This window comes from Oncorhynchus mykiss, chromosome 2 (assembly GCF_013265735.2).
Source record: "Oncorhynchus mykiss isolate Arlee chromosome 2, USDA_OmykA_1.1, whole genome shotgun sequence".
Classification (NCBI taxonomy): Eukaryota; Metazoa; Chordata; class Actinopteri; order Salmoniformes; family Salmonidae; genus Oncorhynchus; species Oncorhynchus mykiss.
This window is the reverse complement of record NC_048566.1, coordinates 24,862,635-24,880,233: the sequence shown is the minus strand read 5'-3', so window position 1 is coordinate 24,880,233 and position 17,599 is coordinate 24,862,635. Positions and strand designations below refer to the sequence as shown.

Genomic DNA, 17,599 nt, shown 5'->3' with positions numbered 1-17,599 from the left:
CTCCTTAACACTAAGCTGTCTATAGTTCTGTAGAGTTGTTTTCCCCTCAACACCAAGCTGGCTATAGTTCTGAATAGTTGTTTTCCCCTCTCCTTAACACCAAGCTGGCTATAGTTCTGAAGAGTTGTTTTGCCTTCTCCTCAACACCAAGCTGGCTATAGTTCTGTAGAGTTGTTTTCCCCTCAACACCAAGCTGGCTATAGTTCTGAATAGTTGTTTTCCCCTCAACACCAAGCTTGCTATAGTTCTGAATAGTTGTTTTCCCCTCAACACCAAGCTGGCTATAGTTCTGAATAGTTGTTTTCCCCTCAACACCAAGCTTGCTATAGTTCTGTAGAGTTGTTTTCCCCTCAACACCAAGCTTGCTATAGTTATGTAGAGTTGTTTTCCCCTCAACACCAACCTGGCTATAGTTCTGAAGAGTTGTTTTCCCCTTTCCTCAACACCAAGCTGGCTATAGTTCTGAAGAGTTGTTTTCCCCTCTCCTCAACACCAAGCTGGCTATAGTTCTGAAGAGTTGTTTTCCTCTCTCAACACCAAGCTGGGTATAGTTCTGAAGAGTTGTTTTCCCCTCACCTCAACACCAAGCTGGCTTTAGTTCTGAAGAGTTGTTTTCCTCTCTCAACACCAAGCTGGCTATAGTTCTGAAGAGTTGTTTTCCTCTCTCAACACCAAGCTGGCTATAGTTTTGAAGAGTTGTTTTCCTCCCTCATCACCAAGCTGGGTAGTTCTGAAGAGTTGTTTTCCTCTCTCAACACCAAGCTGGGTATAGTTCTGAAGAGTTGTTTTCCCCTCTCCTCAACACCAAGCTGGCTATAGTTTTGAAGAGTTGTTTTCCTCCCTCATCACCAAGCTGGGTAGTTCTGAAGAGTTGTTTCCCCTCTCCTCAACACCAAGCTGGATATAGTTCTGAAGAGTTGTTTTCCCCTCTCCTCAACACAAGCGATCTATAGTTCTGAAGAGTTGTTTTCCCCTCTCCTTAACACCAAGCTGGCTATAGTTCTGAAGAGTTGTTTTGCCTTCTCCTCAACACCAAGCTGGCTATAGTTCTGTAGAGTTGTTTTCCCCTCAACACAAGCTGGGTATAGTTCTGAAGAGTTGTTTTCCCCTCAACACCAAGCGGGCTATAGTTCTGTAGAGTTGTTTTCCCCTAAACACCAAGCTGGCTATAGTTCTGAAGAGTTGTTTTCCCCTCTCCTCAACACAAGCCATCTATAGTTCTGAAGAGTTGTTCTCCCCTCTCCTCAACACCAAGCTGGCTATAGTTCTGAAGAGTTCTTTTCCTCTCTCAACACCAAGCTGGGTAGTTCTGAAGAGTTGTTTCCCCTCTCCTCAACACCAAGCTGGATATAGTTCTGAAGAGTTGTTTTCCCCTCTCCTCAACACAAGCCATCTATAGTTCTGAAGAGTTGTTTTTCCCCTCTCCTCAACACAAGCTGGCTATAGTTCTGAAGAGTTGTTTTCGTCTCTCCTCAACACAAGCTGGATATAGTTCTGAAGAGTTGTTTTCCCCTCTCCTCAACACAAGCTGGCTATAGTTCTGAAGAGTTGTTTTCGTCTCTCCTCAACACAAGCTGGATATAGTTCTGAAGAGTTGTTTTCCCCTCTCCTCAACACAAGCTGGATATAATTCTGTAGAGTTGTTTTCCCCTCTCCTCAACACCAAGCTGGCTATAGTTCTGAAGAGTTTTTTTGCCTTCTCCTCAACACCAAGCTGGCTCTAGTTCTGAAGAGTTGTTTTCCCCTCTCCTTAACACCAAGCTGGCTATAGTTCTGAAGAGTTGTTTTGCCTTCTCCTCAACACCAAGCTGGCTATAGTTCTGTAGAGTTGTTTTCCCCTCAACACCAAGCTGGCTATAGTTCTGAATAGTTGTTTTCCCCTCAACACCAAGCTTGCTATAGTTCTGTAGAGTTGTTTTCCTCTCAACACCAAGCTTGCTATAGTTCTGTAGAGTTGTTTTCCCCTCAACACCAACCTGGCTATAGTTCTGAAGAGTTGTTTTCCCCTTTCCTCAACACCAAGCTGGCTATAATTCTGAAGAGTTGTTCTCCCCTCTCCTCAACACCAAGCTGGCTATAGTTCTGAAGAGTTGTTTTCCTCTCTCAACACCAAGCTGGCTTTAGTTCTGAAGAGTTGTTTTCCTCTCTCAACACCAAGCTGGCTATAGTTCTGAAGAGTTGTTTTCCTCTCTCAACACCAAGCTGGCTATAGTTTTGAAGAGTTGTTTTCCTCCCTCATCACCAAGCTGGGTAGTTCTGAAGAGTTGTTTCCCCTCTCCTCAACACCAAGCTGGATATAGTTCTGAAGAGTTGTTTTCCCCTCTCCTCAACACAAGCGATCTATAGTTCTGAAGAGTTGTTTTCCCCTCTCCTTAACACCAAGCTGGCTATAGTTCTGAAGAGTTGTTTTGCCTTCTCCTCAACATCAAGCTGGCTATAGTTCTGTAGAGTTGTTTTCCCCTCAACACAAGCTGGCTATAGTTCTGAAGAGTTGTTTTCCCCTCAACACCAAGCGGGCTATAGTTCTGTAGAGTTGTTTTCCCCTAAACACCAAGCTGGCTATAGTTCTGAAGAGTTGTTTTCCCCTCTCCTCAACACAAGCCATCTATAGTTCTGAAGAGTTGTTCTCCCCTCTCCTCAACACCAAGCGGGCTATAGTTCTGAAGAGTTGTTTTCTTCTCTCAACACCAAGCTGGGTAGTTCTGAAGAGTTGTTTCCCCTCTCCTCAACACCAAGCTGGATATAGTTCTGAAGAGTTGTTTTCCCCTCTCCTCAACACAAGCCATCTATAGTTCTGAAGAGTTGTTTTTCCCCTCTCCTCAACACAAGCTGGCTATAGTTCTGAAGAGTTGTTTTCGTCTCTCCTCAACACAAGCTGGATATAGTTCTGAAGAGTTGTTTTCCCCTCTCCTCAACACAAGCTGGCTATAGTTCTGAAGAGTTGTTTTCGTCTCTCCTCAACACAAGCTGGATATAGTTCTGAAGAGTTGTTTTCCCCTCTCCTCAACACAAGCTGGATATAATTCTGTAGAGTTGTTTTCCCCTCTCCTCAACACCAAGCTGGCTATAGTTCTGAAGAGTTGTTTTCCCCTCTCCTCAACACCAAGCTGGCTATAGTTCTGAAGAGTTGTTTTCCTCTCTCAACACCAAGCTGGCTATAGTTCTGAAGAGTTGTTTACCCCTCTCAACACCAAGCTGGATATTGTTCTGAAGAGTTGTTTTCCCCTCTCCTTAACACCAAGCTAGCTGGTTATAATTCTGAAGAGTTGTGTTCTGCTCTCCTTAACACCAAGCTGGCTATAGTTCTGAAGAGTTGTTTTCCCCTTTCCTCAACACCAAGCTGGCTATAGTTCTGAAGAGTTGTTTTCCCCTCTCCTCAACACCAAGCTGGCTATAGTTCTGAAGAGTTGTTTTCCTCTCTCAACACCAAGCTGGATATAGTTCTGAAGAGTTGTTTTCCCCTCTCCTCAACACCAAGCTGGCTTTAGTTCTGAAGAGTTGTTTTCGTCTCTCAACACCAAGCTGGCTATAGTTCTGAAGAGTTGTTTTCCTCTCTCAACACCAAGCTGGCTATAGTTTTGAAGAGTTGTTTTCCTCCCTCAACACCAAGCTGGGTAGTTCTGAAGAGTTGTTTCCCCTCTCCTCAACACCAAGCTGGATATAGTTCTGAAGAGTTGTTTTCCCCTCTCCTCAACACAAGCTGGCTATAGTTCTGAAGAGTTGTTTTCCCCTCTCCTTAACAAAAGCTGGCTATAGTTCTGAAGAGTTGTTTTCCCCTCTCCTCAACACCAAGCTGGCTATAGTTCTGAAGAGTTGTTTTGCCTTCTCCTCAACACCAAGCTGGCTATAGTTCTGAAGAGTTGTTTTCCCCTCTCCTTAACACCAAGCTGGCTATAGTTCTGAAGAGTTGTTTTGCCTTCTCCTCAACACCAAGCTGGCTATAGTTCTGTAGAGTTGTTTTCCCCTCAACACAAGCTGGCTATAGTTCTGAAGAGTTGTTTTCCCCTCAACACCAAGCTGGCTATAGTTCTGAAGAGTTGTTTTCCCCTTTCCTCAACACCAAGCTGGCTATAGTTCTGAAGAGTTGTTTTCCCCTCTCCTCAACACCAAGCTGGCTATAGTTCTGAAGAGTTGTTTTCCTCTCTCAACACCAAGCTGGATATAGTTCTGAAGAGTTGTTTTCCCCTCTCCTCAACACCAAGCTGGCTTTAGTTCTGAAGAGTTGTTTTCGTCTCTCAACACCAAGCTGGCTATAGTTCTGAAGAGTTGTTTTCCTCTCTCAACACCAAGCTGGCTATAGTTTTGAAGAGTTGTTTTCCTCCCTCAACACCAAGCTGGGTAGTTCTGAAGAGTTGTTTCCCCTCTCCTCAACACCAAGCTGGATATAGTTCTGAAGAGTTGTTTTCCCCTCTCCTCAACACAAGCTGGCTATAGTTCTGAAGAGTTGTTTTCCCCTCTCCTTAACAAAAGCTGGCTATAGTTCTGAAGAGTTGTTTTCCCCTCTCCTCAACACCAAGCTGGCTATAGTTCTGAAGAGTTGTTTTGCCTTCTCCTCAACACCAAGCTGGCTATAGTTCTGAAGAGTTGTTTTCCCCTCTCCTTAACACCAAGCTGGCTATAGTTCTGAAGAGTTGTTTTGCCTTCTCCTCAACACCAAGCTGGCTATAGTTCTGTAGAGTTGTTTTCCCCTCAACACAAGCTGGCTATAGTTCTGAAGAGTTGTTTTCCCCTCAACACCAAGCGGGCTATAGTTCTGTAGAGTTGTTTTCCCCTCAACACCAAGCTGGCTATAGTTCTGAAGAGTTGTTCTCCCCTCTCCTCAACACCAAGCTGGCTATAGTTCTGAAGAGTTGTTTTCCCCTCTCCTCAACACCAAGCTGGCTATAGTTCTGAAGAGTTGTTTTCGTCTCTCCTCAACACAAGCTGTATATAGTTCTGAAGAGTTGTTTTCCCCTCTCCTCAACGCAAGCTGGATATAATTCTGTAGAGTTGTTTTCCCCTCTCCTCAACACCAAGCTGGCTATAGTTCTGAAGAGTTGTTTTCCCCTCAACACAAGCCATCTATAGTTCTGAAGAGTTGTTCTCCCCTCTCCTCAACACCAAGCTGGCTATAGTTCTGAAGAGTTGTTTTTCCCCTCTCCTCAACACAAGCTGGCTATAGTTCTGAAGAGTTGTTTTCGTCTCTCCTCAACACAAGCTGGCTATAGTTCTGAAGAGTTGTTTTCGTCTCTCCTCAACACAAGCTGGATATAGTTCTGAAGAGTTGTTTTCCCCTCTCCTCAACACAAGCTGGATATAATTCTGTAGAGTTGTTTTCCCCTCTCCTCAACACCAAGCTGGCTATAGTTCTGAAGAGTTGTTTTCCCTTCTCCTCAACACCAAGCTGGCTATAGTTCTGAAGAGTTGTTTTCCTCTCTCAACACCAAGCTGGCTATAGTTCTGAAGAGTTGTTTACGTCTCTCCTCAACACAAGCTGGCTATAGTTCTGAAGAGTTGTTTTCCCCTCTCAACACCAAGCTGGATATAGTTCTGAAGAGTTGTTCTCCCCTCTCCTCAACACCAAGCTGGCTATAGTTCTGAAGAGTTGTTTTTCCCCTCTCCCCATTCCCCTCTCCTTAACACCAAGCTGGCTATAGTTCTGAAGAGTTGTTTTGCCTTCTCCTCAACACCAAGCTGGCTATTGTTCTGTAGAGTTGTTTTCCCCTCAACACCAAGCTGGCTATAGTTATGTAGAGTTGTTTTCCCCTCAACACCAAGCTGGCTATAGTTCTGAAGAGTTGTTTTCCCCTCTCCTCAACACCAAGCTGGCTATAGTTCTGAAGAGTTGTTCTCCCCTCTCCTCAACACCAAGCTGGATATAGTTCTGAAGAGTTGCTTTCCCCTCTCCTCAACACAAGCCATCTATAGTTCTGAAGAGTTGTTCTCCCCTCTCCTCAACACCAAGCTGGCTATAGTTCTGAAGAGTTGTTTTCCTCTCTCAACACCAAGCTGGCTATAGTTCTGAAGAGTTGTTTTCCTCTCTCAACACCAAGCTGGGTAGTTCTGAAGAGTTGTTTCCCCTCTCCTCAACACCAAGCTGGATATAGTTCTGAAGAGTTGTTTTCCCCTCTCCTTAACACAAGCTGGCTATTGTTCTGAAGTGTATGAGATAATAATAAGGGAGTTTGATTGAGTTTTAAATATTTCAAGCAGCATTAACATCCTGATTATATGGGCCCCTAGCCACAGGGAGAGCTCTCCAGTCGATGATATGAAAGGGAGTCGGGGAGATTTCAAGTGTTTTCACTTGGTTTCACCCTTCAGGTCTAATCAGAAGCCTCTGCATGTGACGGGGTTTGATCTGGCCAGCAGGGAACACGAACACGCCAGCCCTGTTTACCTGGCTGGTTCGGGAAGGCCTGGAGGCTGCTGGGAGTTTGAGGAATTATTCCCAGCACTGAGGAGATCCTGTGAACACGCGTGCACGCACACGCACACACTGGTGCAGAAGGGGGCACTTCAAAGCAACACGTCGGCAGCGCATTTATTTGTTAAGCAAAACAAAACAATGCACACTAGAGACATTACCACTAATTAAGCATGGCAACCAGTTTTAATTAGAGAAAAAAAAGGAGCAGATAAAAGGAGGTAAATTGCTGGTCCCTGGAATGTACTTCGGGTTTATTAGTGTATTGTTTGTGAAACCACTGTGGGAGCTGCATGGGAGAATCTATAGTGCATTCAGCACCAGCCAGGACACTGGTTTGGATGTTGGTCCTACACACACACACACACACACACACACACACACACCATACACACACACACACACACACACACACACACACACACACACACACACACACACACACACACACACACACACACACACACACTTTCCTCGTAATTACTATCCATCTCATCCTCACCTGCCTTTTTTGGTCCCTCAGGCTCTCCGTACAGAGACAAGATCACCATAGCGATCCTGCAGCTGCAGGAAGAAGGAAAGCTGCACATGATGAAGGAGAAGTGGTGGAGGGGGAACGGTTGTCCGGAGGATGAGAAGAATAAGGAGGCCAGCGCTCTGGGGGTCCAGAACATCGGGGGCATCTTTATCGTCCTGGCGGCTGGACTCGTCCTGTCGGTGTTCGTGGCAGTCGGAGAGTTCATCTATAAATCCAAACAAAACGCACAACTGGAAAAGGTAAAGCAACATCCTTTCACGTATAGCCAGGTTGCAATGACAATGTGCCTCTGTGTGGATCTTATTATACAGAGATCTTTGACAAGGAGACAATTTTCCTACTTTTCTATTAGCTTTGTGTTTTGGCCTAGCTTACATTTATTTTGTGGTTTAAAAAAATATACAATTTGTATCTCATATTTTTATTTCTGACACAAAAGGCACAACATGATGAAAAGTAGAGACATTTAGTCTCGTTGTATTTGCACTAAACCATCCCTCACCTCATACTCAATAAAGTGCACTTGATGTTTGGATACGGGTGGAGGGGACATTTACACGTGTTCAGTATTAACACTTATTTGAATGTACATGATGTACAAAAAGGACAGACAGACGGTAGCCATTTTAGTTACACTGAGACCACAAGGACAATTTTACATGATAGTCAGGTCAGCTCCTGAAACACTGATGTTTATGTAGATACAGCAATGCACCATAATCTTTAAGACACAGTAAGTATGGGTTCATTTTCTTGCCTTTATCCACTTAGCCCCAACGCCACCAAGGTGATAGGAAGCGTGAGGAGTTCTGCTGTCACCACGGACCCTCCAAGCAGCTACCTGTAGACTTTAACCACCAGCTCAAATGACCTCCAGAAAGACTCCAGAGACTCCAGTCATCTACATTTACCTTACAATGCACAAATTGTACTTTTTTAACTTCAGATATTTCCCGATTGGGAAGTTTCCTGTCGGAAGAACTGGCAGCAATGTTATGGTCACAACGTTTCAATGAAAAGTTGCCATTGGTGCATGGTTGGGTGTATGTTTTTGAAAGGCGGCCCTAAAACTATAGGTGCAGGGTTTCACACGATGGGATTGGAAGGTTGGCCCAAATGCATGATCCATAATGCTGAAGTAGATGTCTTCATGTCACCCTCAGCACACAGCCACAGCAATCCTCTCCCAAAAAACAAATTGTTATTATCAGATACAAACTTTTGGACAGACAAGCCAAACTGAATCAAGCTATAATTGCAAACTCTGAAGGCTTGGTTTTGGAAACACATGCAAGCTTTCAGATATTATAACATACTAACTACTCTACTGAATAATCTCATATTGAAAGTGTAATGCTACAACAACACATCACTCGTTGTCAACAGCATGTAAACCTTTTGATGTTCCCCTTAATCCCATGTCCTGTCCTTCTTGTCCTGATCTGTCCTTCCTCTCCGGTCCTTTCTGTCCATCCTGGGATTCCTGTCCTGTCCTTCCTGCCCTGTCCTTCCTGCCCTTCCTGTCCTGTCCTTCATGTCCTGTCCTTCCTGCCCTGTCCTTCCTGTCCTGTCCTTCCTGTCCTGTCCTTCCTGCCCTGTCCTTCCTGCCCTTCCTGATCTGTCCTTCCTGCCCTTCCTGTCCTGTCCTTCATGTCCTGTCCTTCCTGTCCTGTCCTTCCTGCCCTTCCTGTCCTGTCCTTCCTGCCCTGTCCTTCCTGCCCTTCCTGTCCTGTCCTTCATGTCCTGTCCTTCCTGCCCTTCCTGTCCTGCCCTTCATGTCCTGTCTTTCCTTTCTAACACAGTGCTCTCTCACCGAACAACAGTCTCATAAATCTCAAACGCCAACCCCTACTTAGCTCTCCACAGGAGCCTGGTCTGCACTAAGAGCTTTCTTCGACACCTTCCATCGATCGCACAATGCAGTGATGCTTCTGCTGCTTCTCGGCCATAAGCCCCCATATCAATGATTCACAGCATCTAGTCATGAAGTGATGTTCACAGAGTCCTTCTGTCAACGACAACACACACACAGCACAGCACTACACCCACAGACCAGCCAGGGTAGACGGGAGGGGAGGTCCCCCATCAATAGGATGTCATTTAAAGAATGCTAAAGAACGATATGGCTAATAAAAACCCATAAGGAAGGTTGGTAGGGAGTAATCGTGTGATGATTTAATAGAAACCTCAACATCGTTTGATGTTGATCATGATCTCTTCCTGGTGTTCTTCAGCATGTCTTTGTGTCAGACACAGCAGTTGAGGAAGATACGTTTCACACTCTTATCAGCTCAGAACTAGGTGGAGGAGCGTGTCATACTGATATATCCAGACAGAGAATAGAATAGACAGAGAATAGACCTCACTCACATATCTCACTCACATGCAGTGGGGCAAAAAAGTATTTAGTCAGCCACCAATTGTGCAAGTTCTCCCACTTAAAAATGTGAGCGAGGCCTGTAATTTTCATCATAGGTACACTTCAACTATGACAGACAAAATGAGGGAAAAAAATCCAGAAAATCACATTGTAGGATTTTTCATGAATTTATTTGCAAATTATGGTGGAAAATAAGTATTTAGTCAATAACAAAAGTTTATCTCAATACTTTGTTATATACCCTTTGTTGGCAATGACAGAGGTCAAACGTTTTCTGTAAGTCTTCACAAGGTTTTCACACACTGTTGCTGGTATTTTGTCCCATTCCTCCATGCAGATCTCCTCTAGAGCAGTGATGTTTTGGGGCTGTTGCTGGGCAACACAGACTTTCAACTCCCTCTTTCTATGGGGTTGAGATCTGGAGACTGGCTAGGCCACTCCAGGACCTTGAAATGCTTCTGTTTGTGTTTGGGATCATTGTCATGCTGAAAGACCCAGCCACGTTTCATCTTCAATGCCCTTGCTGATGGTAGGCTTTGTTACTTTGGTCCCAGCTCTCTGCAGGTCATTCACTAGGTCCCCCCGTGTGGTTCTGGGATTTTTGCTCACCTTTCTTGTAGTCATTTTGACCCCATGGGGTGAGATCTTGCATGGAGCCCCAGATTGAGGGAGATTATCAGTGGTCTTGTATGTCTTCCATTTCCTAATAATTGCTCCCACAGTTGATTTCTTCAAACCAAGCTGCTTACCTATTGCAGATTGTCTTCCCAGCCTGGTGCAGGTCTACAATTTTGTTTCTGGTGTCCTTTGACAGCTCTTTGGTCTTGGCCATAGTGGAGTTTGGAGTGTGACTGTTTGAGGTTGTGGACAGGTGTCTTTTATACTGATAACAAGTTCAAACAGGTGCCATTAATACAGGTAACGAGTGGAGGACAGAGAAGCCTCTTAAAGAAGAAGTTACAGGTCTGTGAGAGCCAGAAATCTTGCTTGTTTGTAGGTGACCAAATACTTATTTTCCACCACAATTTGCAAATAAATTCATTAAAAATCCTACATTGTGATTTTCTGGATTTTTCTTTCTCATTTTGTCTGTCATAGTTGAAGTGTACCTATGATGAAAATTACAGGCCTTTCTCATCTTTTTAAGTGGGAGAACTTGCACAATTGGTGGCTGACTAAATACTTTTTAGCCCCACTGTATCACATATCTGTTTCAAGAGTAGTTGTTAGATGTCAGTTCATTTAACATTTTATTTTCACACTACCTGTGCCTATATGCTACAATTATATAAGTTGTGTACCTCAATATTTTAACACCCAATTGATAACCGACAAAGGTGTATATTGCTTTTCATAAATTCTCAATCAATCTTTTTTTATGTCAGATGATCTGAGAAGCAATACATGTTTTACTCATCCAAAGCAAATAGACATTCTCCAAGAGGTTTGAGTGTCACACAATCACAACGTGTATTTTAGTATGTGTGGCCCATTGCTACTGTTTTAACTGTTAAACCTTGACACGATATGCAGAGTACCAAGTGTACCAAGTATTCCCATATCAATTCAATAATTAGTCACATTTGAAAATACCTGATATTTTATTTAATTGCACAAGATCCTTTACTTGAATGTGTCTACAGTACAGGGTTGTATTTTCACCACGATGCTGAAAGTGTCAACTTGAAAATGTTCTACTAAGCATCTCTTTGTTGGGTTTGTCATGCTTGATAGTGCACACCCTGCAATTTGCATTTTTTTAAGTACCAGTCAGAAGTTAGGACACACCTACTCATTCAAGGACTTTTCTTTATTTTTACTATTTTCTATATTGTAGAATAATAGTGAGGACATCAAAACTATGAAATCATGTAGTAACCCCAAAATATTTGTTCTATTTTAGATTCTTCAAAGTAGCCACCCTTTGCCTTGATGACAGCTTTGCACACTCTTGGCATTCTCTCAACCAGCTTCATGAGGTAGTCACCTGGAATGCATTTCAATTAACTGGTGTGCCTTGTTAAAAGTTTTATTTTGTGGAATTTATTTCCTACCTAATGCATTTGAGCCAATCAGTTGTGTTGTGACAAGGTAGAGGTGGTATATAGAAGATAGCTCTATTTGGTAAAAGACAAAGTCCATATTATGGCAAGAACCGCTCAAATAAGCAAAGGGAAACAACATTCCATCCTTAATTTAAGACAGGAAGGTCAGTCAATTTGGAGAATGCCAAGAATGTTCAAAGCTGTCATCAAGGCAAAGGGTGGCTACTTTGAAGAATCTCAAATATGAAATATATTTAGATTTGTTTAACACTTTTTTTGGTCTACTACATGATTCCATATGTGTTATTACAGTTTTGATGTCTTCACTATTGTTCTACAATTTAGAAAATAGTAAAAATAAAGAACACTGTGGGAATGAGTAGGTGTGTCCAACTGTTACTGTATTCTGTGTAACATTAGAAAGGATAAAGAGAAAAATAAAAATAGCAAGTAATTTTTTAATGTTATGAGTCATACACCTTATAATGTCAACCTTTCTTAATATTATTTGCCAAATCCAAAAATATATGTTGTAATGACATTAATTGTATGTTTATTGGAAATTATTTTAATTAACTTAACTCAAATTGTGATTCAGAATAATTAGGTTTTCAGTCTAATATTTTCCACTTGTTATTAACTTTAATAAAAGATTGAGAAATATTTGAAGTTTTAGTAGGCTTTTCATTCTGGTTTGCCCAATGAGGACTTTCTCTCAAAAGTCCACACATTCCCATCATCACAACATGGCTGGCTTTCAGAAAAATACCATGATCACCATGGTTGTCCACTTCCCTCTCTTCCTTCTCCACCTCTTCCTCTTTCTCATCCCCCTCTTCCTTTTCTTTCTTCTCATTATCCTCCACCTCTCCCTCCTCCTCATCCTCCTCCTTCAGCTCCTCCTCATCTTCCTCCCATTTCTCCTCCTCCCCCTCCTCCTCCTCCTGCTCTTCCCTCTTCTCCTGCCTACTGCTGAGGGTGCTGCAGAGTAACATGGCTCTCCAGGGACAGGGATCACCAGCTGTGTGTGAGGAACCATCCAGCTTCCCGATTTTGTGGACACACACACACACACACACACACACACACAGGAATGTACGCATGCACTTATATGTGTACACACACGCTCACACACACACACCTGCTCGGACAGATGTGTACACAGACACCCATTGACTATACACACAAAAATTGTGACTATTCATCTCTTACTTTGCCCTCCATTTCTCTATCATGCTATCATGGAGTGAGAGATGGAGTGGGAGCTACTATGGTGTCTTTCCATCTCAGCATTTTATACCAAACCTGAGGAGAAGGTCTGGGGGTCTATAGATCCTTGTACATGGTGGTACAGACTGACTGGGCTGTACTGTACATGGGCAGCCGGCAAAATACCCACCAGTGCCTTCTTCCATTAATGGTAGTAAAAAAGCTAAGGCCGTAAAAGTGTTTATTGATTTATTATTTCTCCATCTCACCTCCTTAAGTGGACGTTTTCTTCCTGTCTTCCTCTGAGCCAGCCCAAAGTGCTCTGAGACCTGAGCCTGTTCAGCTCAGGATTGGCTCTTGTGATGGGGAAAAGGGGTCGTAAAACCTCTGTAATTCAATGGCCACCACTAAACAGCCACCATCAATCCAACTATGAGCCCAGCAGCCATGAGGCCAGGATGGAGATGTGTCCCCTGAGTCAGGGAGGGTTTTCTTAGCCTGTCTGGAAAGCCAGTTTGGGTGGGGTTTTACTTTTGGAACTTTTCTATTGGCACTAGATGGCCACTAAGCCCAAGGCTTCATGAGGGGAAAGGTGTCTTAGGTAGAACATGTTATTCAATATCTCTTTCCCAGAGAAAATCAATACTCATGAAAAGCATGTTTTCTGGAGGGCTTGTAGTCAATCAGCAGGACTTCTAGGAGTAATTCAATTTTTTTTGCGAGAAGAAGACAAACAATATGAAATTATATAGATATGATTTATGAATATGATACACACATACACATACTAACATGTAATATCATATACACTCAGATAGGTACATACCTTTGTACACAGCTTATACACCCAAATCCATATACTCAATATGCATAGAATTTTGATTGGTGGTGAATTGATATGCTGGAAAGCGAAAGCATTAAAACATTTGCATGTGTGGGAGTCCTCTAGCCATAACTATAGAATGTGTTCATGTGAGATACCTATTCATTAGGACAACTCATAACAATGTCATAACCCTACTGGTCATAGATGAGGAAAAAAGGCACTAAGGAGAAGGCAGCCTGTTAGTTAAGCATTGGCATGAGTAACTGAATGACACTCAATCACTGGCTGACTTAGCAGCATGAAGTCTTCACTGTTGTCTTCATCCTTGTGTTCTTGTTGGTAGACTAGCCCAGCCTTCAATTGCTTGAGGTGGGCAGAGGCCTTATTTCTCTTGACAGGATGGTTGAGCCCTTTCACATTCCAGCTAGTAAGGTAGACATCCCTCGGTTCTCTATCAACTGAATTATTTGGAATATGTACTGTATCAGACATCACCATAGTGCCGTTCCAAAATGGAAATTGTGTTTTTATGTGAAGGATTTAACCTAGACTCGAAAAACATATTAGTCCCTTGGAATCTGTTTCCCCAATAGTACCTCCAGGAATAGCAGTCTCAGATTTAGTTGAGTCACTCTGCGTTGTTCATTGCACCATTTGCAAATGCCAGAGTAGCTTTGAGAAAAGGAGAAGGAAGAAGAAGAGGCAGCAGCTTAATTGGCCATGCAGCTACATGGGATTTGAGTCAGACGAGATGTAATATGCATCAATAAGTCATGCTGCTGTATGGGCCTGGGCCCCGGCTGGGCTGCCTGGCAGAGAAGGATGGGGGAAATCTGCCATGGAGAAATCACTTTAGCTAGCCTAGAATGCTCACTGTGTGTGTGTGTGTGTGTGTGTGTGGTGTGTGTGTGGGTGTGTTTGCACGCTTGTGTGTGTGTATGTGCGTTCGCTCGCCATGTGTGCGACTCCAGATGGACTCCAGCATCTCGGCACAGCTTTCCTTCTAACCCTCTTCAATCCACCCTTCCCAAAGCATTACCCCCCCTAGACCATCTAGCCCTTCCTTCATCCCAGACCCTCCACTCACCAACCAAACTTCACATTCGTGGTTGATTTGAAACTGAATCGTTGCCAGGGCTAAAGGCATGTTTTAATTAGCAGTATGTCAACACATTTTAATAATGTAAAGCTATTAATGCAAACTGCCATAACCAGGTGTTGCTGTACATGATCAAATAGCTGCACGGCTGTAGTAAGATACTTATGATACTGCAATAACAGTCTGTGGATAAATCTTGTTAAATCTATTTTCTCCCAAATACAAGAGGAAGCCCTGCCAACCTCCAGTGCAAATCCTGTCCTGATTCCCACCTACATCTAGCTCCTTTATCCACCTACTACACTAAAAGACTATGGACATGCAACCTCCAACCAACTCCCCCAGCCCCAGCTAGAACTCCAGCCCCAGCCCACCCACCCTATCCTGAGCCAGCTCCTCTCTCCCCTGCCTGCTCTGTGTCACCATGGCAGCTCTCAGAGAGGGGCCTGTAGAGAGCCTGCCCTGGGGAAGTAGAAGCTCTGCAGTGCTCTGCTCTGCTGAGCTTATTACTGCCAAATTGTTTGGAACTAGAGGAGGCTCTCTCTGAAACCCCTGTTTTCTCTCTCTCTTTCTCTTTCTGACTCTCTCTTTCTGACTCTCTCTCTTTCTCTCTCTCCTACAGAGGTCCTTCTGCAGTGCCATAGTGGACGAATTGCGGGTGTCCCTCAAGTGCCAGCGGCGCCTCAAACACAAGCCTCAGCCGCCCGTCATGGTCAAGACAGAGGACGTCATCAACATGCACACCTTCAACGACCGCAGACTGCCAGGCAAAGAGACCATGGCCTAGAACAGGACTCCCTCTCTCCCTCTCTCCCTCTCCCTCTCTCTCTCCCTCTCCCTCTCTCTCTCTCTCTCTCTCTCTCGCTCTCGCTCTGCTGTCACTGGGAGGCGTGTAGGGTGAAGAGACACTGGGGGAGGGAGGAAGGGTGATAGTTGATTTATGTAAGTGTATGGGGGGGTAAGAGAGATGGGAGAAGAGAAGAGAGGAGCTGAGCTGCTCTGATCACTGACTGTCTGGCATCTTTGTTTCGAAACACTAAGCTAGAAATGAAAAGAGATTCAACAATGTTTCCTGTGGAAATAACTTGAACCAACCTGGGAGCAATTCAATGTGAGTTACCTCATTACTCTACCTGGCAATGCACCTGAGCAAGGAGTGACCAAGTGGTGCCATGATTTAGTATCAAAAAAAGAGAGAGATAAACCCAGGATTCAGAGGAAAGGAGGGAGGGCAGGTTAAATTGAAAGTATAGAATATCATACAGCTACTGTATATGTTTGGTTGTCCCTTAGAAATCACAGGTCCAAATTGAATCAATATTTATCTGCTACCCAACCACTCTCTCTCTCACTGAGTAGAATCAGGAGAACGTACATCACTCAGTCATAGCTATGGAGCAAACACATACACAGATACTAATAGACAAAACTGAGAGAAAATCAGTTGGCGAGTGTGTAAAGGACACATCTTGTTATTATTCAACCATAGAAGAAGAAGGAGACCAGATGGGCTAGAAACAGCCAGTTCCAAATGAAACCCAAAGCCCAAAACGCATTGGTGAGCAGGACAGGACTGCTCCCAACATGTACAGAGGCATCGTTTATTCATATGATTCACTGTTGGAAAGAATACAGTACATTATCCATCGGGCAATAGGTTATTTCATTTATTTTGTTTTCAGAGTACTAAACATTTTGTTGAATTATGGTGGATGGGAAAAACATTTTGAATAAAAACATATATACATATATAAATACAAGCAGAGACTGATGACCGGGGGAGGGGCAGTGATGTAATAGAGGAATTAGGTGATAGGAACTGGAAGTGACATGAGTGGCGGACATGATGAAAGTACTAACCTTAGAAACCTTAGTCGTTTGAATTGAAGGAAAGCAGGACAGCAGTAGTGGATCTGAAACTAAATTCACAGCAATCACACAACATGAGGAATTTATTTATTCAAGTATTTATTTCTTTATTTATATTTTCATTGACTGGATTTTCACAGCAGCTGCAAGGATACAGTACACACCTCATTTTCAGATTTGATGGGTACAAATGTTTTGGTTTTGTTTTTTGTTCAATGTCAAGTCTCAAGTTTCTTTTTGTACTCTAGTGGCATTTATTTTAATAACAAAATCCTCACATTTACTTGTGCAAATGCAATTTCTATGAAAAAGTGTTTTTGTACGAAGAAAATAAAACATTTTGTAATAATTTTTATCAACAAAAAAAATGTACCACGGGTGTCACCACGGCAGACAGCGTGACTCTCTCTCCACTGCGGGCCGTGTGGGTGTCCCAAGGGATAGCAGCCCCATCTAGGATAGCCCCGTCAGGCCTAACACAACCCCCTCCAGGGGGTCACGAGAACAACCCCTCCATGGACTGGCATCACACCGATGGGGTCTCCAGAGCATTCTGGTTGAGCTTCAGTGGCATAATACATGTTTTGGAAAAAACTATTTTTATCATGTAAAGGAATCCTATTTAAAATAAAGATATTTTTACTTCAGGTGAAAAGAGTAATGATTAAACAATAATTAGAACAATAAATATATATATACACACACAAAGAAGTTGAAGTGAAGAGGACTGCCAACGATGCTTATCATTCTACACCCCTGACTTCCAATAGACTGCTAGATTTCAGTGCTGAGAAATTGTGTGTAAATGGTTTTAAAAACAGAGAAATATGTATTTAACAGAATAAGGAACACCTAACTAATTTTGAACATGTTATGAAAACTAAACGGAGTGCACACAGTTTACTGTTTGAAGTTGATGCACAAGTTTAAAGAAAATAAAAAAAAATATTCACATCTTTGTGGTGTCGTTCATTTGACTCTAAAGCAAAATGTTTTGACACCATTACATTGTAACAGCTTGGATCAGACGCTAAACAGAACAAAGAGCAAAGTGAACAGAAAACACAATAGAAGACTGATGGAATATGGGATATATATATGTATATGAACACAAAAATCGAATGAAGAACAAAGCAAGTCGACTATGGGCCCAAAAGAAAAAGAAACCACAGCATTTGAACAGAAAGATAATAACCTTTTTTTGTTTATTTGTTTATTTTGTAACGT

The 17,599-nt window shown here is 43.0% G+C and overlaps 1 protein-coding gene across 2 annotated transcripts in view; it reads left to right on the top strand.

Moving 5' to 3' along the window:
• Positions 1–17,328, top strand: part of LOC110538828 (glutamate receptor ionotropic, kainate 2) — a 247,678-nt gene extending 230,350 nt beyond the window's left edge. The window contains exons 16-17 of one of the 2 annotated variants that reach the window (XM_036943381.1): positions 6,930–7,183; positions 15,126–17,328. In XM_036943381.1, coding sequence (XP_036799276.1) covers positions 6,930–7,183; positions 15,126–15,290 — 419 coding nt within the window. In that variant the 3' untranslated portion in view covers positions 15,291–17,328. Of the gene's footprint in view, positions 1–6,929; positions 7,184–7,715; positions 8,504–15,125 lie in introns of those variants that run through there. The other variant, XM_036943390.1, reaches the window with a different exon arrangement.
• Positions 17,329–17,599: the final 271 nt, after the last annotated feature.